This window comes from Delphinus delphis, chromosome 9, assembly GCF_949987515.2.
Source record: "Delphinus delphis chromosome 9, mDelDel1.2, whole genome shotgun sequence".
Lineage (NCBI taxonomy): Eukaryota > Metazoa > Chordata > Mammalia > Artiodactyla > Delphinidae > Delphinus > Delphinus delphis.
The window spans coordinates 83,452,155-83,477,953 of NC_082691.1; the positions used below are offsets into that span (position 1 = coordinate 83,452,155).

Below are 25,799 nucleotides of genomic sequence, written 5' to 3' on the forward strand. Positions count from 1 at the left end.
TCGATGGCATGCCACATTCTCTTTGCTGTCCTCCTGCGTATTTCTGGAATAGGACTAAGTTGTAGGTTGAGACTTAGGAGTGAGGAACATCCATTGGTTCATTTTTATCTATCTGTCTGTCTCTCTGTCTATGTGTCTTACATAGCTAATAGTAGGGCCCCTTCGTTTCTCCTTGATTCTCTGAGTAAGTATGTCTCTTGATAAACTAAGTAATCATTTAGCAAAATAGGAGAATCTGCTGCATTAAAGGTGTACCTGTGCGTGTGCTGTTTTATTCCTGTAAGCATCTTTTTCTCAGGTAAATATGTCCAGGAGACAGTGATGAGCAAATGTCTATTTCTGAAAAATATAGATTACTGCAGTCTTGAGGGAAGGCCTTCTCTTTAGAGACCTTAAGTTGCCTAATGATTTGTGATAATCAATTTGATAATTGTTGACTTATTGGCTCAGCTCAGGAATCATGTCCCAGATTTATTCTAGTATGGCAAGAGCATTTTAATCAGGTAGTAGTGCCTTCTTTCCCATGGAGCATTTGTCTTGCTTGGCTGTTCTGGACTTCAGCCAACTGCTAGAAAGGCATTTTCCCACTGTGTGTGGATAGTAGAATGCGTATTTGTTTAAGTGTTCATTGGGGGAGTTTCCAACCCACTAAAGCTCATTGTTACCTTACCTTTTACCAATGTGCCCTTAGAAACACTGAGAATTGATGACTGCCTCTCCTTTTCTCTGGGAATCTGTTTGAAGGGAAGGATGAATCTCATTACTATAAATATTGTTTTCATCCCAGCCTACCTCACTGCTTCTGAATTAGAGGAGCCCCTTTGGCTGCTGTAAAGATGCTCAAATACTTGATGGCTTGTTAAATTTTCATTGTCTGATGTGCATGAATTTAGGTGCAATAGCTCTGCCGCTCAGAGTTAGGAAGGAAGAGCTTGGCGAGTGCAGACGGCTTATGTCATCCGAGTCAGGAAAGTGTGCAGAGCTTGCTGTCCTCAGAGGGAGTTTGCCAGTGGGCTGGCTGCGCTGAAAACCTCCTGAATTCATCCAGTGACTAGTCCCCCAGCACGTGCCGTGTGATACTTCGATGCTTGCTTACTCTGTCATCTGTTTAATTAGCTTGAGAGACTGAAAGGACTTGGTGGCTCTTAGCTCTTCCAAAGCTAAGAGCTCTGAGGTTCAGAAGGTCCACGATTTGGCACTCTTGAGGGTGGAATGCATGCAGTTTGTGTTGATGTGTGAAAAAAGTTTAAAAAGCCCTGTGCAGTTTCATGTGTTTTTATTGTTTCTGTAATTCTTTGCGCTGACGTGATGCAGTATTTACTGGTCCCTGTGGTTCACAGCCTGCAGTTGCAGATTTCCCAGGCTGGGAACAGGAGCAGTGTGCCCCAGGTCCTGGCTTATCCCTCAAAAGCGTGGGGAGCAGGGCTTGCGGTATCGGTGCCCAAAGAAAGCTGCGCTCTCCTCCTTGTTAGGAAAACATAGCCTATTAAAGTTTGAAGACGAACTGTTTTGGGTTTCCTGGGAAAGGGCTTTAGGGGCTGTATCAGGATCCGGGTGTCACAGGGTTTTTTTGTTCGTTTGTTTTGGGGGTTTTTATTTTTTTTTTTTTTTTTTTTTTTTTTTTTTTTTTTTTTTTTTTTTGCGGTACACGGGCCTCTCACTGTTGTGGCCCCTCCCGTTGCGGAGCCGCAGGCTCAGCGGCCATGGCTCACAGGCCCAGCCACTCCGCGGCAGGCATGTGGGATCTTCCCGGACCGGGGCACGAACCTGCGTCCCCTGCATCGGCAGGCGGACTCTCAACCACTGCGCCACCAGGGAAGCCCGTTTTGGGGGTTTTTAAATGAAAATTAAAGGTTAGATGAATCTCCAAAGAAGGTGAGTATTGGTCTTCTCCCCTCGATTTTATGTAGAAGGAAGAAGAGCTCTTTTTCCTATTCCAGAGGAGTGAAATTCTCATTTCAGGCCACAGTCCTAACCTTTTTTTTTTTTTTTTTTTTTGCGGTACGCGAGCCTCTCACTGTTGTTGTGGCCTCTCCCGTTGCGGAGCACAGGCTCCGGACGCGCAGGCTCAGCGGCCATGGCTTACAGGCCCAGCCGCTCCGCGGCATGTGGGATCTTCCTGGACCGGGGCATGAACCCGTGTCCCCTGCATCGGCAGGCGGACTCTCAACCACTGCGCAACGAGGGAAGCCCCGTCCTAACTTTTATATCCACTTTAGTAATTGAACAGAGAGGAGAAGAGAGTGAGAATGTTCTGGAAGCTTTTGATTAACTATATTTCTCCTATGAAAGTCACATCGGTATCTTGTTTTTGTCCTGGTTTCAGAAATGTCTGATATTCTAGGGTTTTTCGCCCAGCTTCCTGTGGTCTGCCAGACTTTTTGCCCTAGACCAGAGAGAAAGAAACATTTACCTAGATTCCATTACTTTTCTAACGATTCTTCTTTTCTCCCCCAGGACACCCAAAAAGCAAAGCAGTTTCTGCCCTTCCTTCAGCGGGCAGGTCGTTCTGAAGCCGTGGTGGAGTATGTGTTCAGTGGGTCTCGTCTCAAGCTGTATTTGCCAAAGGAAACTTGCCTTATCACCTTCTTGCTTGCAGGTAAGTCTTCTGTGTTATGTGTTGTTCTGAAAATTCTTCTTGGAGCTCGGAAGTCATCCCTGGAGGTCACGTGCCCTCCTTTCTACAGGACTTGGAGCCCATGTAGGTGCTTCAGCCTCTAATTGAGATGTGAACACAGAGTTCCTAGGTTTGATCCTGCTGTTACTGCAGACCCAGCACTGGTCCTGTCCTGCTTCTCATTCCCGCCAACCACAGGACGTAGGAGTGCAGGACAGCTAACAAGACAGCCCGTAGTGAAGGGAGGCTAACACAGCCTGAGTGAAGGGAATTCCAGACGTAGGAAAACATTAATGATGGAGTGCTCACGGTTGGTGTTGCCCATTTGGGATGGACCGCCCTGCTGTGTTAGTCACGGGCAAGGCCACAGAGGCGCCGAGACACTCTGCCCTTGTAGCTCCACAGGCAGTGCCACTTGTGCTCTTTTATTCTTTCCAAATCCTTTATGAAACCCCAGATGTGACATTACCTTCACAAGCCCCTGCGTCCCTGGTATTTCCCTCTTGCACTAAGGGTGCCATGCCAGGGCAAGCCTTCCTCCTTCACTTTGCTAACTGACTGTCCATCTTTCTTATCCTGTCTTATCTAGTAACATTTCACAAGCCAGCAAGTCTGTGTGTGAACTGTGCTCTTTGAGAAATTTACGTGTGTGCATTCAAGGAGCAGACCGTTTCATTTCTTCCCTGCCGGCAGACAAGAAAGTTATTTATTTCCAGCAGTACTTCGCAGTTGTGGTCTTTGAGGGAGAAGGTCACCCCACCCCGATATACATTCCCAAAGATTGTATTCCATTGTGTTTACCCACTGCACGCCACCTCCTCTGAGGCCAGCCTGTTGCCTTAGCACTACTTCTATTGAATCCTGGGGTAGAATTTGCCATGGGGGAAGAGAACTGGGGGCCATGTTTGCCATCCCCTGCCAGATTGCCTCAGCCTTGCTCTCCTCGAAGGCACTGATGGTTTCTTCCCCATAAGGGTCTCCCTCAGGCCCCAACTAAATGGATTGTTAAGTGTGATTAGTCACTCACCTAGCAGAAAGCCGTGAAGCTCACTGTTGCTGCCTGGCCCTCACTGCTCCGTGAGGCTCCTGAGCTCTCTTAAGAGGTTACTGATCACTGCCCAGCTCTGCAGGCTTTCTGCAGCTCAGGGGCAGCTCTAGAGAAGAAAGGCCGCAAGAAGTCCATACCTCGCCGAAGGGCTGTGCTCTCGTGTCTGCGAATATGAGTTGTAAGTAAACTGAGGGGCAGAGTGGCAGTGTGTGTGAGTCCTTTCATGGAGCCATTTGTGCCCTTTTTCTTAAGATTTCTGTAGCAGAGGAGTTTCTTAGCAGTGAATTCTTGTTACAGGGTTTGAGGTATATATTCAACTCATTCTTTGCTCTCTGCCTGCAAAGCATCCTTCTGGCAGAGCCTTATCCCAGAGGTGTGAAAGAGAAACAGTATTATTCTTTCCTGGAAACCTGGCTGCAGATCTATAGGGGAAAGAAAACATTGAGGTTCTGGCTTCCAAACGTAAAACCACCTGAATGGAGCCGGCTCAGAGCTTTAAACCTGTCTTGCCTGGAGTTTTCCTGCAGAACCCTTCTGGTGGTACCTTGCTGAAACACATGCAGCCTGATCACTCAACTCGGCATCAGCTGGTTCCTCTGTGTACTTGGCATTATTCTAAGCTTAGCAATTCAAAAGGCATTGCTTGAGTTAACTTACACTGTGGAAGATAGATTACAGAAGCAAATTCCTGGTAGAAACATAAGCTTTTCCATTTTTCTCCTGCCGTACTCTATGCAGTTGTATTATGCATCTTCTGATTTCTTTAGAAACCTGGCAGGGATACAGGACATTGAAAAGTTGGAAAAGAAAGCCAGCCTCGGTTTGAATCATGGCTCTGCTCTGTACAAGCAGGGGACTTTAGGGAGGTTTGTTTTTTTTGGGTTTTGTTTTGTTTTTTTGACTCACTTCAAACGTTAGTTTACACATCAGTTAACTGGAGAAAGTTTCTTGCCGCTCAGGATGTATAGAGGTTTAGAGCAAGCCTGCCATAAAGTAGATCATCAATAAATGTTTCCTTCCTGTTCTTCTCACAAAGACTTAGTGAATTCATAACGAAAGCTTTCCTTAACTCTGTACAGAATGGCACAGTTGTGCAGTATGTGTGCACGTACCTGTGGCTCTACCACAGAGACTTTGACCTCCCCATTAATTCAAGTAAATCAAGAGAAGGAGCTAGGAGCTGTCCTAGCCTCCTCCTGACTAAGCAAAATGCTCACTAAAAGAAAAGCTACTGGCTTTCCTCTTTGAGTCTGGAGCAAGGAACTCTGCATCCTGGTAAGACACAGTCCTAGGTCTTAAGCGCTAGAGGGAAGACAGATACATGAACAAACTGTAGTGTTGGGTGTTAGGTGAGAAAATAGAATTATTTACAATGCACAGAAGTAGCCCAGAGAAGAGAATGGTTGGTTAGGTGGAGATCAGGGATTGTGTATCTGAGCTGTGTTTTAAAGGACAAATAGGAGTTTGCAATGTTGTAAGGACAGGACGGGAGGGGAGGAAGAGAGGAATATTCTAGATAGAGGTACCAGCAGGTATACAAAGATGTAGAGGTATGATGCATTCTGATGTGTCCAGGAAACCATGAATCCTTTGGTATTGGTGGGGTATGAAGAGTCAAGAGTAGGGTAAGGCTGGAAACACAGATGGAAGCTAGTCTTCTGTGGAATATACTGTGGACCCTCAGAGGCGCTCAAGGTATCAGAGCGTGTGTCATGCTCACACTTGTGTTAAGAAAGTTTATTTTGGTAGATACATTGGTATACGTGAGGCTGGAGGCTGGGAGAGTGGTTAAGAAGCAAGAGGGATAGAGGCCCGAAATCTGGTGATGGAGGAGAGGAGAGATTGGAAGAGTATTTAAGAGGAAGACTTCCTAATTCAAGGAATGACTGAGGTTTTTTGGTCAAGGATGGGGGATGACATTGAGTATGGGAAAGAAAGTAAACAGGTCCAAGGCTTGAGTTATTGGGCAGATTTTGATGTCCACCAGCAAGGGCGACACTAAGAGTAGGTTCTTGGAACAGATCGTTGGTGGTCAGAGGATTAGATGGTGAATCCTCAGAGAGCAGTCTTCTGGAAGCCAAGGGAGGGGAGAATTCCAAGGAGTCAGCAGTGTCGGGTTTTACCTTAAAAGATCAAGTAGTTGAGAACTAGGGAGTGATTTTATACTATTGATTAATTGGTAAGTCACAGATGATCTTTGTCAGTACGATTGGGGAGTAAATGTGGGCAATAAGGAACAATTTAAAATAGACTGCTCTTCACAGCAGTCTAATAGAATGGAAAAAGGAGTACAGAAAAGTGAATGCTAAAGGGTCAAGGGAACATTCTGAAGATGTCAGCATCTTGAGTGCTTTTATAACGAATTCTTAGGATTGGTGCAGAACGTGGTATGGATACTTGGAAAAGCTATTCAGTATACCTATTGTCTTCATAGTGCCAGTTATAGACTGTAAAACTCAACAAAGTCTCCTTGGCTAATGAGGATATAAAAGAGATGAAGTGAGAAGATATCAGGAACTTGAGAGGCACTAGTCTGAACAGGAACTCAGAAAGGATACAAGTAAATGTTTGCTAGGGCAGTGACCCTGTGGAGACAGAATGAATGCGATGGAGAACATGGCTGGAGGATCCTAGAGAGAAGGGTCCCTCGGTCATCCGGGACCAACCACAAAGCTGAACGTCAGCGTAGACAGACACGATGCTTACCCCGTGCAGCTGCTCACCTGGAAGGTGGTCCTCATGGCACGGCTTGGCAGCTCTCTGTGGAATGTGCCCTGCACCCTGTAAAATTGACGTCTGCTGGAAATGACGTTAGGGTTGTGATTCTCAAGGGGAAAGTCAAGAGAATTGTTCAGCAATCCCATATGTGCTGGGATCATCACTCCCAGCCTTTTGGAGAGCCCTCTGGATTTCAAGGTGGGGTGGACACTTTCCGTTTTTACGTGGCCTTTTTTGGGCAGACGGCCCCGCAGCTTGATAGGGAGTGGCATTTGGCCCAAGCCAGCTGGCCTCTCCGTCATGGTTCCTGCACCCCTGCATGTGGAATGATTGCTTGGTCAGATGGGATAGCAGGTGGGGCTGGGCAAAGTCAGCTGTAGCTAACAGGCCAGCGCCTCCTGAGAGCTCTTGCCCTTCAGTCCTCTGAGCACCTGGCTTAGGTTCAGCCGGTGAGCAGGTGACCTTACCGCCTCAGAACTGAGACGGTTCAAGGTCCCCCCGCCTGCTGCTGTGGCCTCCTCCTATGTGCACTTATTTCAGTCTCAGAGGCAGTCACAGGAAGTTCTTGTCCGGAGTTAACAGAAAGGTCAACATTCCTCAGGCCCCCAACACTTGTTTAAAAGCACCCTTTTTCCTCATCTAGCATTTAGTGAGCTCCATACATTTCCTCCTCTTAGAACAAAAGCAGTTTACCTTCAGTCTTTGTTTTTAGTTCATTTTCACTTGTCCTGTGTGTCACCTTTTACTTAGTATCTCGTCTAAAGGGATACGGAGGCACGTATTTGCAGATTGCTTGGCCCACGATTCACGTTTTTATTCCACAGCACCGGTGGGCCTGGAGCGTGTGCCTTATTGCTGTGACCTTTATATTATGTTGCCCTATTTTGCATTACTTTCTTAGCTCTGGGCTACTTGGGTCATGCTGAGGGCGCAGTTCAGGAAGTTGTCCTGTTGGCTAAGCATAGCAGGTATCAAATTAGTGCCTGTAAACCAAATGCCTGAATGAGAAGAGGGTAATAATTTGAGGTTTCGGTGTAAAGTAATCTAAGGAGTCTTGTGTCAGACATTTGGAGTCTTTTAACTCACTGAGCCTACCCCATTTACATTTCTGTGTTTGTTCTTAACGGTGGGACAGCAATAAGTGCGAGGAATTGTGGACCGAGGCAGGTTTGGCATGGTGGGGAGTGGATGTCTGTCACCTGGGGTGGAACTCACTGTACAAACCACCAAGAATGCAGCAGCCACCTGGCAGGGGGTTTCCATGTGGATCACAGCAGGTGACTTATAATTAACCAGTTACCTAGTCATATGAAACAAGACCAGAAAATGAGACTTTTCTTTGCCTGCCCTTTGGCATTTTTCAATTTTTTTTTCTCTTTGATTACAAGTCCCCTCTTGAAGCTGCCTTATGACAAGGGAGGCAATAAGGAGAGGTCCTAGATGTCTGGGGTTTGATAAATGGTGGCGGGAATGTGCATGATGAGCTAAGGGGTTGGCTGTGTGTCCTTCCACCCTGAATGCCTTTGAACAAAGTACCTCATTTCCTTCTGTCTCTGTAATGTCTCTTCTCCAGCCAATCCTAATAGGAATATCAACTGCCTGTTTCAGTAGACCAAGAACTTTAATGAGAGGAGAGGGAAGGTGAACAGGAATATCATCCTCATCTCCTGGCCCCAGGAATGGTGGATCCCCATTGATTACCAGTGCCTAACCAAATTAACACAACACCAATGTATGTTTAAGTGAGAAATCCCATTCTGCTATCACAGAGGTGTAATGAATCAGGCTGTTGTTGTAGTTGTGTTTGCTGGGCTTCTATCCTTAATTAAGTAGTTACAGGGTCTGCTGATACTTATGAATTCTTTTCAGTTACTTTAATTGAATTGCAACTTAATGGATATTTGTAAAGTGGAGTATTCTTTCTCTTGGGACTTGCCCATTTGGTTCTGTCTCTGCCTCCTACTTGCTTCCAGTTGGGTCCCATTACTGGAAATGGGCAGCTTGACATGAAACTTTTCTAGGGCTGCTCTAGTTGTTCACTTTTAAAGGTATCATTGTGAATTATACGAATTACATTTGTGTCAGAAAGTCCTCTAGGGTCACTTGTCAGGAAATATTAGCACAATAAGCAGGTTTGGGGAGACTTTTTTAATGAGGCCAAGATTTTTATAAACCCACTAAAAGAAACACAGTCTCTGATAGCTTGTGGATGATGCTTAAATTAATCAGATAATTTCTGCTTTCTTGAATGTCTTTTAGTCTAATAGTTGAGACAGCCACACGAAAAACTTTAACAGGGAAAAATAAAATGGAGCTATGAAAAGTATAGGCAACATACCATGAGAATGCAGAGGAAAGAACAGTCAATTGAGGAATGGAAAAGACTTCCCAAGGGAGGTGGTATTTGAGCATCCAGGAAGATCTGGAACATTTTCTTTTGGCAAAAGCTGGGTGCGATTCATTTAGGCCAAACAGCTTTGCCTGTATCATTAGCTCTCAGGGAGAGTCGCGTAAAGAAATGGATGGACTCATCAATCATTTTTCCCTCTGCTTTTGTCTGGTCGTGTAAATCTCCTTCTTGGGTCTCCCGCTGTGGAACATTCAGCGCTCTGCCCTTAGCTCCCCGTCTCTGCAGGCAGACCATCACCCATGGTCACGTGGATGGAAGTGCAAGCCTACTATTACAGCCTGATTATCTTCCATCTTTAGATTGTGAATCATCCCCAGAATGAGCCTCGTCATGTTTGTGGGTCACTCAATCACATGGCTATTTAATAATTTTTTATATCCACTGGGCACTTTGCTAGGAATATTGAAATGTATAAGATATGGTGCTAGCCTTCAAGCAAAGTACTTGTATGTACTGAAGTACAGGATATGTAGACATGAAGAAAAAATATATTTGTAAGAAGTGTAAGGGGAGGAGAAGCAATTCCTAGCCTTTTATAAAATTATTCTTCTGTGATACTGTCAAAAAGGCTAAGGCAATCCTGATTCATAACCCGGAAGTACAGTATCCAGAGAGGGATAGAGCCAAGTGCTGGCTCAGCCGCGTCAGTTCAGGCCTGGAGTGTGATGTTCCATCTGAGGACCACGCTTTTAGGGAGGACATCAGCAAACTGCAGAAGGATCAGAAGGCAGTGACCTGGGTGGTAAGAGACCTAGGAAGGCCGGTACCCAAGGACCAGTAGAGGCATCAAAGGAGATGTACAGGACACAGTCGAGTGTCTCAGGGTAAAAGAGGCAAGGATTCAATTTTTTTCAGTAGTCATTTTAATTTTTTTTTGATTGAGACAGAGTAATAAAGACATCAATAAAAATAAGATTTGTTCAGCATGGTTTAATGGCAGCCACAGACCTTGGAGCTAGAACACTTAAAGATGCCTTCTTGCTCTCCCGCTTCCTAGTTAATTATTTCCCTTAGACTGGCCTGCTTATCTTGGTGTGATGCTGGGACCCAGAGGTGAGGGAAGCAGCAAGGCCCATATGGCAGTTCCCAGCCAGTCAGTCCAGAGGCTCCAGCAACTGAGGGGGAGAGAGTCCTAGTGGTGGCCCTACCTTCTGCGGAGTCAGTCTGAGGGGTGGCACAGCCTCCCAATTGGGATGTTCTGCCCTCACCATCTCAGTTGGGTTTCCCGTGCCAAGGAAAGAAAGATGCTGATTTATCCTCAGTTCTGGATAGGCCCATTGATTGCCTCTGGGCGGATAGGTCAAAGGTAAGTGAAAAGAACCCTTGCCTCCTAAGTCCTCTGACTTCTGCCTTTTACTCTTGCTGCTCTGGAGTTTTGATATCAATGAGATAGGGGGAAAATATCCTGCAGAGGTATCAGGCCTGTTCTCTGCAGCGCTTGTGAGAGCCAGTAGAGTGGTACAAGAGGGTCAGACCTGTGAGTTTTTCCCCAAGGGTTCCTTTTGCCATTCCTTCTCCTCCCCTCCTACTCTAAGGTTCTTTCTGAGTCTGTTAAAGATTATTTAGGCTGCCTTCCACCTGGTGGGCATGGGGGGAAGGAATGGAAAGCTTACAGAGCTCTGATGGCTGTTCTTTGCTGGAGTCTTTCCAATACCAACACCTGTCTCTGGTTGTGCCCTGATGCGGTTCTAATCTGATTCTTGTGGCGTCCCCAGAAAAATAAATTTCAGTGTGAATATTTCAATGCCATCTTGTCAGCCTATTGGCATTTTCCACCAGCCATTTAGTAGTAATGGTGGCAAGCAGTAGCATCCACGACTGGGCTACTCACCACTTCCCCACCCTGAGGGGGTGTCTATTTGGCCAGCCTAAGAGTAGGAAATTGCGTGTCCTGGATGCAGGACAGGGAATGTAAATGGTGTGGTAATTTGAAATTAAAGGGAAATGCTTAGAAATCTGGTAATGGGCAGCCCTGGGGTGAACAGTGTGCACTGTGCCCATAAGACTTAATCTTGGTTGCTATGGGAACCACCTTTCACATTCCCCTTTCAAACAGATATGACTGGATTTTATTTTTTATATATTTTTAATAGATTTATTTATTTATTTTTGGCTGCGATGGGTCTTCGTTGCTGCGCGTGGGCTTTCTCTAGTTGCTGTGGGCGGGGGCTGCTCTTCGTTGTGGTGGCTCCTCTTATTGCAGAGCATAGGCTCTAGGCACACAGGCTTCAATAGTTGTGGCTCGCAGGCTCAGTAGTTGTGGCTTGGGAGCTCTAGAGCGCAGGCTCAGTGGTTGTGGCCCACGGGCTTAGTTGCCCCACGGCATGTGGGATCTTCCTGGACCGGGGCTTGAACCCATGTCCCCTGCATTGGCAGGCAGATTCTTAACCACTGCACCACCAGGGAAGCCCATGACTGGATTTTAAAAAGCAAAAAGGTTCTTCATCATTGAAAAGTGTCTTTGCCCCCAAGCCCCGGGTCTTTTCACACCTTGGGTTCCTTTCAGAGAGTTTTCCTGAGGCTTCCCCAAACTAATGGGATGGATTTGCCAGAGTCTCTTCCTGGCCCTTTATATAACAGCACTGACATGGGCATTAGAACACGTGGTGTCCAGTATGGGCAGCTAGCCCAAGCATCCTCTCCTGTCGCCCCTGAGGGGGCACCACGGGTTTCCACTTAAGCAACTGGATAGGACCACTGGTCACATCATGATGGGCTCCGAGGAAGCCCAAGGAGCTGTGCTCGGTCTCAGTGCCATGGGATCGGTCCCAGATTCTGATGTAGGGCTGCCAAGCACAGACCTTGTAGGAGCAAGAACAATTCACAAAAGTTCCTTTCATATTTGGAAGGCATCTGAGACAACCGCATTCTCAGTCATGGTTTTTCATCATTAGAGCTTTTTCCCATTTATTTAAATTACCCACTTAATCCAGGCCTTGTATGTTTTCAGGGTTGTTGTTTTTTTCTTTTTTTTAAATAGATTTACTTATTTAATTAATTAATTTATTTATTGGCTGCTTTGGGTCTTCCATGGCTGTACATGGGCTTTCTCTAGTTGCGGTGAGCCAGGGCTACTCTTCGTTGAGGTGCATGGGCTTCTCATTGCGGTGGCTTCTCTTGTTGCGGAGCACGGGCTCTAGGTGCGTGGGCTTCAGTAGTTGTGGCTCGTGGGCTCTAGAGCACAGGCTCAGTAGTTGTGGTGCACGGGCTTAGTTGCTCCACGGCATGTGGGGTCTTCCCGGACCAGGGCTCAAACCCGTGTCCCCTGCATTGGCAGGCGGATTCTTAACCACTGCGCCACCAGGGAAGCCTGTTTTCAGGCTTTTTTTAAACCATCCTTTGCTTATGATAAAATAAATGAGAATCTACGTCTCTATTCAGCGGCCTTTGATTTCTGGACATACAGCTCCCTGCAAAGTTGACTGGCAGGCTTCTAAATGGGCTTTGGAGAAACTTTCTGTCTAAGCTTTTTGGATTCCCTGTAGTTTTCCTTATTATACTCACGCTTTACAATTAGCAGTCCTGAATAAACCCTAGTAACTCCCATGCTTACCTTCACTATATGTAGGAAGATATTTAAATGGACTAGTTAGTTAGTCTATGGCGGGTGGAGAAGTTCCCATTTCCCTGCCCTGGTGTGCCTCCTCTTCCTGAGCTTGTACATCTGCTAGTGATTTTTCTAGGGTTAATTTGGGTGTTTTTATTTTTAAATTGGAACATGGTGTCTGTCTCTTCTCTGTGTGTGTTTTGGATGCAGCCCCTGTGCTAGGCATGCGGTTATTAACTCTACTGATATACCAGTTTGCTCATTAGCATTTGCATTTTAAATTACAAGCTAGAGCAGACGACATTTATGCTATATTTGTACCACTGCCTTCTTCATGAATGATGTCGTATGTGCAGGGACTGCAGAAATAACTCCTCTAGGCCCCTGAGGTATTTTAGTCTCTTCTTCAACAAACTATTTCTTTTTTACTCTTGATTCTCACTGTTTGATGGAAAAGAATTTAAAAATTCCCTAAGTTTAGCCTTATTTGTGAGTACTGCTGATTAGGATGTGCTGATGACAGACCAACCCTTCATATCAAAAGAGGCCTAGTGCACGGAGGGGCCTCTTTCCCTTTCACGTGATGCGCCTGGTGAGCAGTCTACTTTGACTAGAGAGGAGGGAATTTCTTCCCCACAGTTTGGTGGGTGGGGAGACGTGGTAACAGATACTTGTTTTCGCTTCTCTTCAGGCTCACACCCCTCTCTTCTATAGTTGAATAATCAGAGGTTATTTTTTAACACCTGTTATTGCTTGGCGCTACAAGGGGAAAGAGAGGGAGATAGTATATGCCTTCAAGGAGCTTCTTTTTGACAAGAAACATTTAGATTACACCACAATACAGCACATACTTAAATAAATGCCAGTAGTTAAGTTCTCTTCAGGGAACTCTTCCTCTTGCCACATGGAAACTCCACCGCCTAGATCATAAGAACCAAGCCAGTCATGGATTGTGGACCTGGGAATGGAGCCTCCTAGGCTGAGGCGTGCCCAGCTCTGCCTCAAGGGTTTGGCTGGTTTCTGGCAGCAGATTGAGGGCCGGAAGTAAAGCTATGGTAGATGGCTGTGCATTCACATCATTGTGCTCTTTCTTTGTGGTAACAAATGTTGGTTCTCTGAGGTCTGTCACGGGGACCCTTCCTCTTGGTGAATTCTGGCTTTTAAAACACATCATGAAAAATCCAGGGAAGTCACACTGGAAAATAGATGTGCATTCTAGGTAATAAATACAGAGGTAGGTAGCAATTCTTTATCCATTCTGTCTTGCCCATCAGCTTCTCAAAAGAAGTTTAAAAGTTTGAAAGGTCAATGGGCACGACAAACTTCATGAAGAATTGTTACCTACCTCTGTATTTCTTTTCTTCCATGACGGTGGTTTGTGTTTCATGTCTGGTGTACTCTGTTAGACGTGTCCTTTAGTGGCTTCCATGAGCTCTGGCCTCCAAACACAGGAGCCTCAGTGTTTATGTGTTTATTTATGTTTTTCCCTATGTTTTTCCTTCTCTAGTTTCTTTTGATCTCTGTTCCTGTTACCTGGCAAAATTGTTCTCCAGAAACTGAGTCTAGGGGGCTTCCCTGGTGGCGCAGTGTTTGAGAGTCCACCTGCCGATGCAGGGGACACGGGTTCGTGCCCTGGGCCGGGAAGATCCCACATGCCGCGGAGCGGCTGGGCGCGTGAGCCATGGCCGCTGAGCCTGCGCATCCGGAGCCTGTGCTCCGCAACGGGAGAGGCCACAACAGTGAGAGGCCTGCGTACTGCAAAAAAAAAAAAAAAAAAAAAAAAAACCAGAAAGTGAGTCTAACAAGGCAAGTATAGATGGCATGGAGGAGATGAGCGGGTCCCTGGAGTGTTTGGAGTAATAAGCAAAGCATGAGGTCCAGTGGCTGGCGTCACAGTGAAAGTACGGGGCAGATGAAGGTTCCTTGGGGTTGTATGGTGGCAGGCATCTAGATGGTACTCAGAGTGTTCAGAGTCTCATTTGTAAATGCTACATGAGGACGCTGGTGGAAACAGTTGAGACAAACAGCTCACTAAAGACCCAAGGAATCCCACAGACTCTTTCATGACATCTGTTATCAGGTGAAGGACTGCTTGCTGCCCATCACTTCCCAGCCTGCTGGGGCTCCAGAGGAGAAGGGGTGGGGTTGACTCCCTGAGCTCCCCCAGCTGCCGAGCCATCCAGCCCCCTCGCAGTTCCCTGCACCTTCCTCCACTCTGTCCATGGGTTCTGACAGAGACCTTGAACTAAGTGGGTTAGGAATAAACTGCTTGAATGCGTTTGTGCAGATAGCTTCTCTCACCAGCTCTCTGAAGTGCTTTTTGAAATACACGGGAGCCCTTTGTAAGCTGCTTTATAAGCTGTGAAGTCCATTGTCACCGTTCTCTGCAGCCAGCATGTCTCTAACCTAAGTAATGTGGACTTGGCTCCTGGACAGGGCTGGGGATTGGCACCGTCAGCAGCAGCGCTGCCCTCCAGAGTCACCAGCAGCTGTTGCAGGTTGGAGGATTTGCAGAAATTGAGATGGCTGTTCCCAGATATTGGCACTTGCCTGGTGATGAATGACGTGTCTGTGCGCGGGTACTCTGTATGCTTTCCTTCGGCCTTTTCTTCTCAGCCCCTGATTGTGGCGCCCGCTCAATGGCCCCGTTGTGGAGGAGGGTGCTGAATGGAGGGGTGAGTGGCCTGCCTCTACCGCCATTCCCTCCCTCCATTGGCCTGAACTGAGACAGTAAGAATAGCTCTTTGATCCCCTGAACTGGTTCTTGGGGCAGGAATTTCGTGGCACATCACGCAGATGCCAAGGAACTAAGAATCCAACCTCCCGAGGCCAGAAAAATGAACTTCACCTGAAAGAGAGCCACGTGATTCCCCACTTCCATTACTCTGGTGTCCTTTTGCCTTAACCCACGCATCTGTACCAGCGTGTCCAGAAAAGGTCTATTTTGATAAAGTCATTAATGGGTGGTATGTTTATTTCTGAGGTGATTGCCCAAGAGTGAAATTTTTAGGGCTTTGTGCCACTTTGTATGATTCCTTCTTATCACACACAGTCATGCATATTCATGTATGCATATGCTGAAACTGGTGTTACAATGCTATCTCCTTAGAGATTAAACTGCAAAGAAACTGTCATGAATGACCTCTTTTAAGAGACTTGCACCCTCCCAACTCTAACTTCTGCCATGGTTCTCACATGTCACCTTTTAATTTTGTCTACTTTGCCACTGTCTGAAATTTTCTAGTTTACTTATTTGTATGTTTTCGTGACTCTTTGTATCACCAGAGTGTAAGATGCTTGAAGGCAGGGACCTTGTCTTGTGACTGCAGAATCCCTGTACTAGTGCCTAGAACAGCACCTAATCCGGAGTCAGCATTCACTGGACGGTTCTTGGATGAGCGAATGGATGCACGCTGGTTCTGGGCTAACACTTATTAGCTTATTTGGAAATTCTGAAAACAAAATAACAGCACTATTACCATGGAGAATGAGTGCTAGAGCCACAGCAGCCCTAAAATGGAAAACAGAGTACCAAACCGGGTACCTGTCCAGAGAACTGGACTAAGGCTTAAAACTGCCCCTCAAAGTCACATAACCTCTCTGGGCCTTGGACTTTTTCAGAGAGTGAGGGGATCGGATTAGGTTTCTCTCGAGATTTGAATCTCTAATCATAGTAATAACCTTAGTGAGCATTATACGCTGCGAAGTAACTCATTTAATCCTTACCACAGCTGTTAGGTGGATACCATTACAATCCCCATTTCATAGATGAGAAAACTGAGGCCTAGGAAAGTTAACTTCCTAAATAAAGAGCAGAGCATATTTTCTTGATCTTATCCTATGTGCTGTCATTTAGGATGTGTTGTGCAACTTGACATTGAATGTACTGAAGGTCTTACCTCTTCTGCTTTTCCAGTCTTCCGTGCATTCATCTCATCTGCCTGTGCTCTCTTGTTGGCTAGGAATCAACCAGATGCCACCTTTCTTCTGGGAGGACCAAAAGCAAAGCTTAAGAAGGGCATGGTGGTGGCCCTTTTTAGGAAATGTAGTAATGTGGATATGAGATTTTAGTTGTTGTTTTAGAGTTTGGATTTGTTTCTTGGCCCCAATAGGAACACACCTAAGCTGAGAGCATGGCTAGGACATGTGACTGGGGAGGAGAGAGAGAGCAGGTCAGACCTGTGGGATGGGTTTATGAGCAGGGCATTTATGGACAAATTAAACTTTAGCCCTGAGTAAGCGAAGTCCTAAGCCAGTTATTACTGCTCTGGCACTTCTAATGGGCCCTATGCAACCCTTATAAATTATTCAGCTGCTTTACTTAGAAAAGGCCGAGCTACTTGCCTTAGTCCTGGTGATTCTTCAGTAGAGCTCAGAGAGAACAGGTTAGAGGGGCAGCAGTACTTACCTCCAAGGAATCCTCCTTTCTCATAAGGAGATGAAAGGGTTAAACTGACTACCTCAAGTAGCAGAGTTTTGACAGATAATGCATAAAACTGTTAATATTGGAGATAGACAAAGGGCTTTCCTCTGCGGAGATGCCTGCCAAGGCTCCCTGGACTGTCAGATCTGACGCATATTTCACAGTGTCTTGATTATGGTGGTTAAATGTCCCAGGTTATCTAGCACTTAAGCATCAGAAGTTGTTGGGTTTTTTAAAATAATACTCATAACATGTTATTTTGTTATAATTTCAAATTTACAGAAATGTTGCAAGAACTGTGCAAAAATCTTTCTGTTACTTCTGTTGGATTGTTAACATATTGCCTCATCTGCTGTCAGTGTAGTTTTAGAATCAGAAGACTTTTGCCAAATTGCCCCTCACATCTGTAAACAGTGAAAGATAATTTTTTCCATCTCATAGAGAATATACTTTAAAAAATTTTTTCTTATGTGGTCACTGAACTTGTTCCCTGGCAACAACCATGATACTGCCCCAGTTTGGAAGATGGGCTGTTACCGCCGTACATCCTGGCTTTTCTGGGCGACCTCCTGCTTTCCAGCGCTCTATTCAAAGTTCAGGCCAAGTGTCAAGCTGATGGGTCTTTTTAGTTCAAAAGATATCATTATAGTAGCTTTGGGGGCTCTGTCAGCCCCAGATGTTTCCAGAGGTGAGGGACCCTGGAAGTAGCACTTAGGGCGGTGGTCTCTAGCCCTGCTTGGACGCCCCTGAGAAGGTGTTCATCCCAGCAGATCAGCACGTTTGCTCTCTGAGCCCCTAGAAATGATCCGGGCTTTCTAATCTTACTTCCTTTCAGATTTCAGTGAACAGTGGATCTGATTAAAGCAAAGTGACTCATTCATACACACATCCAAGCGTGTTTGAGTTCTATTTTTTTAAAGGTGCTCAGAGAATATCAGTGATCTCTTGAGGAACTCTACATTTATCTGGACTCTAACCTGCGGCAAGCTGAGGGGGCACCACAGAAAGAAGACTCAAGGCTGAGATTCCCCAGCATGCCCTGTAAAAAGCCTGGCACTCCTGTTCAGGGACCTGACTGCTTGTCTCACAATTCATGGCACAGAATTTCCAAAGAGAGACTCTTTTCTTTTTTCTTTCAACTTTGCACATTCTTGTCATCTGTTTGCTCTTCTGCACCCTCTCCCAGTATTGTGTCTTTGTGACTTTTCACAGAAACAATACCATGTTGGTATTTGTGCTTCTTCTCATTGATTGTCTCTTTCTCCTTCACTAGAGTGTTTTTTCGTTCGTTGGTGAATGGCCTTGATTTTGTAACAGTAAGAATTGTCACAGTAATGTTTACCACCAATAATTAGCATTTGTACTTAGGCATTTTGTCCCCATTGCTTTCCATGATCCTATAGAGGACTTGACGAGATTGTTACCTTTTAGTACGGCTGGAAATATTCAGCTTGGTAGAGTTGGACTTGGAGGCCTAATTTTAGGGGAATAAAATTGGTGAAAGGTGAGTTTGAGATATTTTAAAGGACAGTTGATGATAGAAAGTTCACTGGACGAGAAATGGGAAGACCTTGTTCTCATCCAGACCCTACTGCTGACTCTGGCCTTTAACAAGGCTCACACGGGTACCTGTCCTCACTCCTGGCTCCCCTTGGCTGTACGCTTACAGGCGCTACCCCAGCGATTGTTAACTCCGGGATATGGTCCCAGCTTACGTGGCCTTGGATTATGTTAAATGCGAGCTGACATTCTTTCTAGCCCTAAAATGCCATGACCTTATGGACTCTTCCCCATTGCTCAGGAAATTGAGTTGATTGGATTTTTGCCCTGACATAAATGTGATCTGTATGAGGAGGTGAAGACAGCTTAGAAGACAGCTGGTGTCTTCCCTCAGTTCATCAGATAAACACTCTAATTGGATGGCAGGGCTCAGTTTTGAAGTATCCTGAGCTTAAAAGTAAGCTAGCCAAGGGCTAATGCTAATCGATCCAGTTCTCAGAAGAGTAATTAGGGCCCTAACCAGACGAGGATCACGTGCTTCTAGGACGGCTCCAAAGGAGCTGAGAAGCTGCCTTGGGCTTCTTTGGAGCAAGCTGCTTCTTTAGAGCGCAACCTTTGCTCAAATTTCTCCCAGGTGTTCACGTAGGACCTGTGCCCCTCCGTGGCCCAGCTGTCTTATGTTCCTAGGTCTCTTCTCGGTGGGGTTATAGATTGATTGTGCTAAGCATTGGTTTATCCTGGGTTTGTTTTTCTTCACGTGCCCACTTTTTAAAGCTATAGACTTAAACACATAAGCTGAGAAATACATAAGTTTCAAATTCGGTTAGAATGCTGGTTCATACACTTCACACATGAGGTATATTGAGGGTTTACCTTTCGCAGCAGCCCAATTAGTAATTGCCAATACTGCTTATGTACGATGGTGTGGGATTGCTAGCCGTTGCTATGAGAACCCTCACTTTTGCATTTCCTGACTCATTTTACACTGAACAATGCAGATGTGCAGAGATTTGAAGGGGAGGGATGATAAGACAGGGAGCTGGCAAGTAAATGAAACTCTTTCTCTTGAATCCCTTTGAATGGCAGGTTCTCAGTACTCATTCAGCTCCTGCCCTTGTGGAAGCTTGTTTCCCCTAAATCTTTAAGAAAGAAGGAAAATAGTTTGACCTTTATTTGCAGCAAGCTTCAAAGTAGTTCAAGTTCAATACTTAGCAGGAAGATTGCCTTTAATGAGCCAAGTTTAGAGGAGGTGGATTTTAATCTCAGTGCTCAGAAGGAGAGGGGATGCGCATACACAGTGAGAAAAGTATGTTTGTAGCTTTAACTCTTACATTTGAAACAGAACCAGTCCCCCAGAAGCATTTAGGAACCAAAAAACCTGCGTGTGTATTTTTGTTGTTGTTTTTTTGAGCAAAAAAGCATCTCATTTGTAGCATGTGCCTGTGTGTAGGGTCTTGAATTTTAAAAAAAAAAGAAGACAAAACTACTCAAGTCACTCAGAAGTCACCTTTATTTACTTCGAACTTCATCTGAGAAAGAAATTCCTGTTCCAAAGCAAAAGCTCTTTCCCCTTCTTCCTGAGCTCCCTCCCTGCTCAGGATTTGGCCCCAGTCTGGGGTGAAGTGTGGGTTAGATTCTCTGCAGAAGGAAAAGGTGCTTCCCTCAGCCTTTGTCAGCGCTAATGGCCAGCTGTGTTTAATGCTCTCACTTTGTTTTCCTTTCCCTGGTTGTTTGGTGAGCCTGGTTTTATGCTGAATAGAAGATAAGCGTGCTTACTGATCCCTCCCCTTCCCGCTCATCCCTCCTGCTCTCACTGCACTGGGAAGAAATTCTTGATTTGCAATTTAGAACTGAGACTTTAGAGGGGGCCTGTCGTCACCAGGACCCAGATGGGAACCGGCTGGCACTGACCACTGGCTGCTGCGGGTGGTAACATTTACTTAGAGACACAGGATGGTTCCTGGGCACTTCGACATAGGGCTGAAACTCACTCCCAATGAGTTATAGCATCATGCTTCTCAAACTCGGCAGGTCTGGAGGAGGGTCAGAGATCTTGCATTTCTAACAGGTTTCCCGGTGAGGTCAGTGCTGCCTGTTGACATACCAGTCTTGATTGGAAATGATCTAAATCAGTTTTCCTTTTTTTTTTTCTTTCCCTCCTAGACTTGGGAGTTATGAAATCTCCATTGCCCACACAAATCCTTAGTGGCTGTGAGAACAGGTTTTGGAACCAGTTCCCCTCTCGTCTGCGCTTAGGCTCCCCCACTTGCTAGATACGTGTAGTTTCCCCATTAAAAAGTGGGGCTGAAAGGGTGTTACTGTGTAATGAGCAAATCACTCCTGTGAAGTGCTTCTTATCCAGTGACCAGCAAAAACCCAAAATGGCCATTTTGAGCCCAGACTTGACTGCATGATTTGAATTCTGTTCACATAGATGCTATCATGTGGGGAGGCCTCAGCCTTGAGGCATTTTAGGGCAGTGCCTTCTTTCCCATCCCTGAGACTAGAACTGTGGTCTTACTGTGATGTTCCCTTCTTCCTGCTCACATTAGCCCTTGCTTTTTTTTTTTTTTTAATAAATTTTTTTTAATTTATTTATGGCTGCATTGTGTCTTTATTGCTGTGTGCGGGCTTTCTCTAGTTGCGGCGAGCGGGAGCTACTCTTCGTTTTGGTGCGTGGGCTTCTCATTGCGGTGGCTTCTCTTGTTGCAGAGCATGGGCTTTAGGCATGCAGGCTTCAGTAGTTGTGGCTCGTGGACTCTAGAGCGCAGGCTCAGTAGTTGTGGCACACAGGCTTAGTTGCTCCGCGGCATGTGGGATCTTCCCGGAGCAGGGCCTGAACTTGTGTCCCCTGCATTGGCAGGCAGATTCTTAACCACTGCGCCACCAGGGAAGTCCCAGCCCTTGCTTTTTCAGGGGTGTGGAGCATCCTCGTTTGGTCTGTCCTCATGGCCACATCTTGTGGAGCTGGAACGGATCTTTTCTGCCATGATACCTATATTCAGATCCTCTGTGTGGTATAGCAGAGTGGGGCAGTTAGCCCTCAGTGAAGGATCCGCAAGCAATGTGCCCAGTAGCAATGGAAGTTGCCAGTTAAATCTCAGCTGTATGTTAGGTTGCAGACTTTTTTTTTAATACATCTTTACTGGAGTATAATTGCTTCACAATACTGTTAGTGTCTGTTATACAACAAAGTAAATCAGCCGTATGCATACATATATCCCCATATCCCCTCCCTCTCACCCTCCCTACCCCACCCCTCTAGGTGGTCACAAAGCACCGAGCTGATCTCCCTGTGCTATGCGGCTGCTTCCCACTAGCTATCTGTTTTACATTTGGTAGTGTATATATGTCCATGCCACTCTCTCACTTCATCCCAGCTTACCCTTCCCCCTCCCCGTGTCCTCAAGTCCTTCTCTTATGTCTACCTCTTTATTCCTGCCCTGCCACTAGGTTCATCAGACTCTTAACACAGAGAGATACTGTGTCTGAAAAGGAATTCCTTATAGTGAGTAAAGCTACGTTGTTGGGACAGAATGTGATGGTGAAAATTGGAAGGTGGAAACGTGAGGTCTGCTTGGTTGAAGAATGCCTGAGTTCACGGGGCCTTTCACAAATCCTGGTCTCTTCCTTAGTAGTGAGTGTGGGAATCTCAGCAAATGCCTCAGGTTTTGTATTTTATTACTGAAAAAACAAAAAGGCTACTTTCTCTAGCACAGGATTCCTTAGTTCTTATTTGGCCTTATTTTAGGCCATGTGTTGGAAAATCGACATTTGCCACATTGAGGCAGCCAGCTTTTATTCATCTGTCTCTTCTCAGCTTCTGACTTTTTCCCAGAGAACTTTGCTGACTCTTGGACTTGAGTAAGCCCTTCGCCCTTATAATGTGTTCCCAAAGTTGCCCATAGTTCCCTGCCTTATGCTTCCATAGCATCCTTATCGAATATAGACCTTCTCTAGTTGACTCACAACTCCCCGAGTCTTTGTGTTGTTTGTCTCTCTTGCACCCACTGTGGTTAGCACAGTCCCTGGCACATGGTAGGCACTCACTAAATATCTGTTGACTAAGTGGAAACTTCACTTACTTCGAGAGTCACGCGTTCTTCAGTGGAAAATAGGGAGCAGGAAAGTTCCTTACGTTCTTAAAAGTTCATCGCAGAGCAATTTCTGATCTTCCTTTCTTTTGGCACACATTTCTAAGATACCCATGGGCTTTTGCTCTGTAGTTGTATTTGTGACACATGCGTTTGTAAGATTCTCTCGAGACCACATTCTACCTCCAGGAAGCAGGAGTGCACATAAATAGAGATCATCACTATGTCCAAAGGTCAGGCAACAAACCACAAAAGGTGCAAGCTGATGGAACACACTCGGGGAACGGGAGAAAGCCAACTTCACTGAGAAACTATTAGCTCTAGGCTGAAAATTAAGAACTCTTAGCTTTCCTGTATCTTTTCAGACCCATGACCTTAGCAGCCCCTGGAGATTGCTGAGCAGACCCATCAGCCACCAAGGGGAGCAGCTCTGTTAGATTTCATGGCTGTTTGCTTTAGCTTTGCGTGCTGGTAGCTCATTTTTGACATGACAGGCTACAGCAATCCACATTTTTTCTGAAGTTGCTTATCAAAATTGAAAGTGTCAGATACCAAATATTTTGAGGCCATTAATTAACTAGAACATTTTTATTTATGCAGATGCCTGTAAAACATCTTTATCAATATATCTTGACCTTTTTCCCTAGTGTGGGTGATTGTTAAGACAAGTAAGAAAAGCATGCAGTTAAGAAAGAAAGCATCTATGATCAGGTGTTTGACTCACTCTGGCAGTTCCTCACCCCCCAGCCTCTTGAGGTCTGCTAATGGGAGCAGAGGGCCATGTGCTAGAATGTTCTCTTCCCTCCTCCCTCTGGCTTCACCTCCCACACACAGTTCTCATTCATGATTCCTACTCCAGTCTTTTGTAGTTTCAATCCCATTTCCTCTTTATTTATGCAAGATACTTTTATTTTTTCCTGCCCCTAATTTTTTTTTTTCTCTCCCTCTTCCCTCTGATAGGAAAGGGGGGTGGGCAGGAAGCTTTCTGTGGTAGGACTTGTGAACCAGCGCCTGTGCTCAGTACGTTTACGTGGATTCCTCATTGAATCTCCCTTAGCCCTCTCAATCTGCCCTTTATTTAATTTATCATCATAATGTTCGTTTGGGGGACAGTAAAAGAAATACCAAGGAAAAGTTCTAAATGCTTTGAATCAAATGAAATTTTTTCCTCATCCTATCAGTGAATTCTTTTCACTTAGATTTCAAGCTGTTGCAAAACAAGTCTTGTTAATTTTCATTTATTCAGAGGCTGCTTATCCCATTTGGCAATTACCACTTCCTTCCCTGCTCTCTCCTGCTGCTGCTCTTATCTTAGCCTTTTTACTGTTCCTCCTCCACCAGAGGGATGGAGAGGGGAATGGATAGAAAATTTAAACAGTAAATGTTGCTACTTTTTTTTTTAATGAGATCACTGTGAGGCAAAAACTGACAACAGTTATGTTTGGAAAATTGGATTGACTTGTAAAAATTCACTATCTTACAAGTACTTCTTGGTGTTGTGGGCAAAGATGGATGGGCTGACTGATGGAGAGAGTACAGAGGGCAACTAGATGAGTGCCTCTTGATGGAGTGAGTCTGGCACAACCTGTCTTCCTTTCTTCTCTCCCTTCAGCAAATGTTTATTGAATGTACACTGTGTTCTGGGGACAGAGTGGTGAACAAGACAAAGGCCCACCTTTCCGGAGCTAGCCGTGGGTTTCTGTCTAGGGGTGCTCAAGATCTTACTTGTGAAAATATGTATCTCCACTCCCCCCAGGATGCAGCCCGTGAGCCTCTTAAGAGCAGGAGCCTTTGTTACCTACTCAAGTAGGATCGTTGGGCCTTCCCTCACTTCCGCTTGATTTCTTCTCCATGATGAAGCAGTGGGTCTGCTGGTCTCACGAAGCAAGGCTTGAGAGAGACTCTGGGGAGATTCCTCTCATCCTTTAGTCTCTTATGTCTTCGGCTTTATCTCTCTTCCCCTGGAAAGTCAGTCTCCAGCCGTGTGACCACTCTCCGAGAGCTTTGTATTTGTGTTGGCAGAAGTTCGAATCTGGAGAGCAATGCTTCTTATGGATTAATTGCCAAAGTAATTATATTGTAAAATAATACGCATGATTGATACTTAATATATCCCTCTCCGGGGAGCTGGAGAGCTTCATTGATTTGGAGAGATGAGCCGGTTGCTTGTTTAGGAGCAGAGCTTTGTATGAAAAGCCAAATGGATGGCCTGGGCTTAAAGGCAGGAGCAGATGATGGGAGGTGGTTAAAGAATAACCACCGTAATCAGGAAGTGTGTTGCTCCAAGAAGGTGCCCACCGGTTACACTCGAGACATGGTAAATCTCCGGGAGATGATGGGCAGCGGAGCGAGAGAAGAGGAATCTTGTTCTCCTGTTCAGGCTGTTGAGAACGAGCCTCCCCGTGTCTGCAGTGGGGTCCTGCGGATAAAGACTCCTCCCCTGCCGCCCAGGCTCCCGAGCAGGCGCTCTGTAAAGCTTCTCCCTCCACTCCCCTGCCCAGCAGGGCACACACAGCCTCTCCACACAGCTAGAATGCCTTATTTATTGATTTGGGTGATCCTAATGTGCCTATTTAATACCTCCTAAAAGCGCTTTTTAGCACATGAGCAAGTAAGGAAGCCCACTAAATCCTAGGCGCAGAGGGCTGTTTAAGCATGTTCCTGCCGCTGCATATTTATGGACAGGGGCTGGAGTTATGACATTTATCTCTGTTCGTTAGGGCACTGATGTATATCTGCTGCATCTCCCATGGAGAGCTGCACCTTATCTTGAGAGAGAGCAGTGAGAGCACACCCATCACTCGTGCTGCCTGGCGGGTGGGGACTCCTTGCGGAAAGCCACGTCGCCCCCTACTGGCGGGGCTGGGGTGAGCGTGGTGGCACATGCCAGGGAGACTTGGGTGGAAAATCAAGGATTTAAAATAGGAGAGAGGACAATACAGTTCCTAATAGCTCTCCTCAGGGAGGCATGTTTTAACCTGCTTCCTTTTTTTTTTCTTTTAAACTGTATAGATTTTTTTTTCCAGTAAATTTATTTATTTGGCTGCGTTGGGTCTTTCTTGCTGCGTGCAGGCTTTCCTCTAGCTGCGGTGAGTGTCGTTGCTGTGTGCAGGCTTCTCATTGCGGTGGCTTCTCTTGTTGCAGAGCACGGGCTCTAGGCGCGCGGGCTTCAGTAGTGGTGGCACATGGACTCAGCAGTTGTGGCTCGCGGGCTCTAGAGCTCAGGCTCAGTAGTTGTGGCACACAGGCTTAGTTGCTCCGCGGCATGTGGGATCTTCCCAGGCCAGGGCTCGAACCTGTGTCCCCTGCATTGACAGGCAGATTCTTAACCACTGTGCCACCAGGGAAGTCCCTATAGATTTGTTTTTAAAAGAGATGGTCGAGTGGTTTCTTTTTCTGTTTTTTTTTTGTGTGTGTGTTAAAGAAATAACATGGTTATTGA

At 45.8% G+C, this 25,799-nt stretch overlaps 1 protein-coding gene across 1 annotated transcript in view; it reads left to right on the forward strand.

Moving 5' to 3' along the window:
• Positions 1-25,799, forward strand: part of SND1 (staphylococcal nuclease and tudor domain containing 1) — a 417,946-nt gene that overhangs the window by 267,343 nt on the left and 124,804 nt on the right. Inside the window, exon 15 of the mRNA XM_060020832.1 lies at positions 2,458-2,599. Coding sequence (XP_059876815.1) covers positions 2,458-2,599 — 142 coding nt within the window. The remainder of the gene's footprint in view (positions 1-2,457; positions 2,600-25,799) is intronic.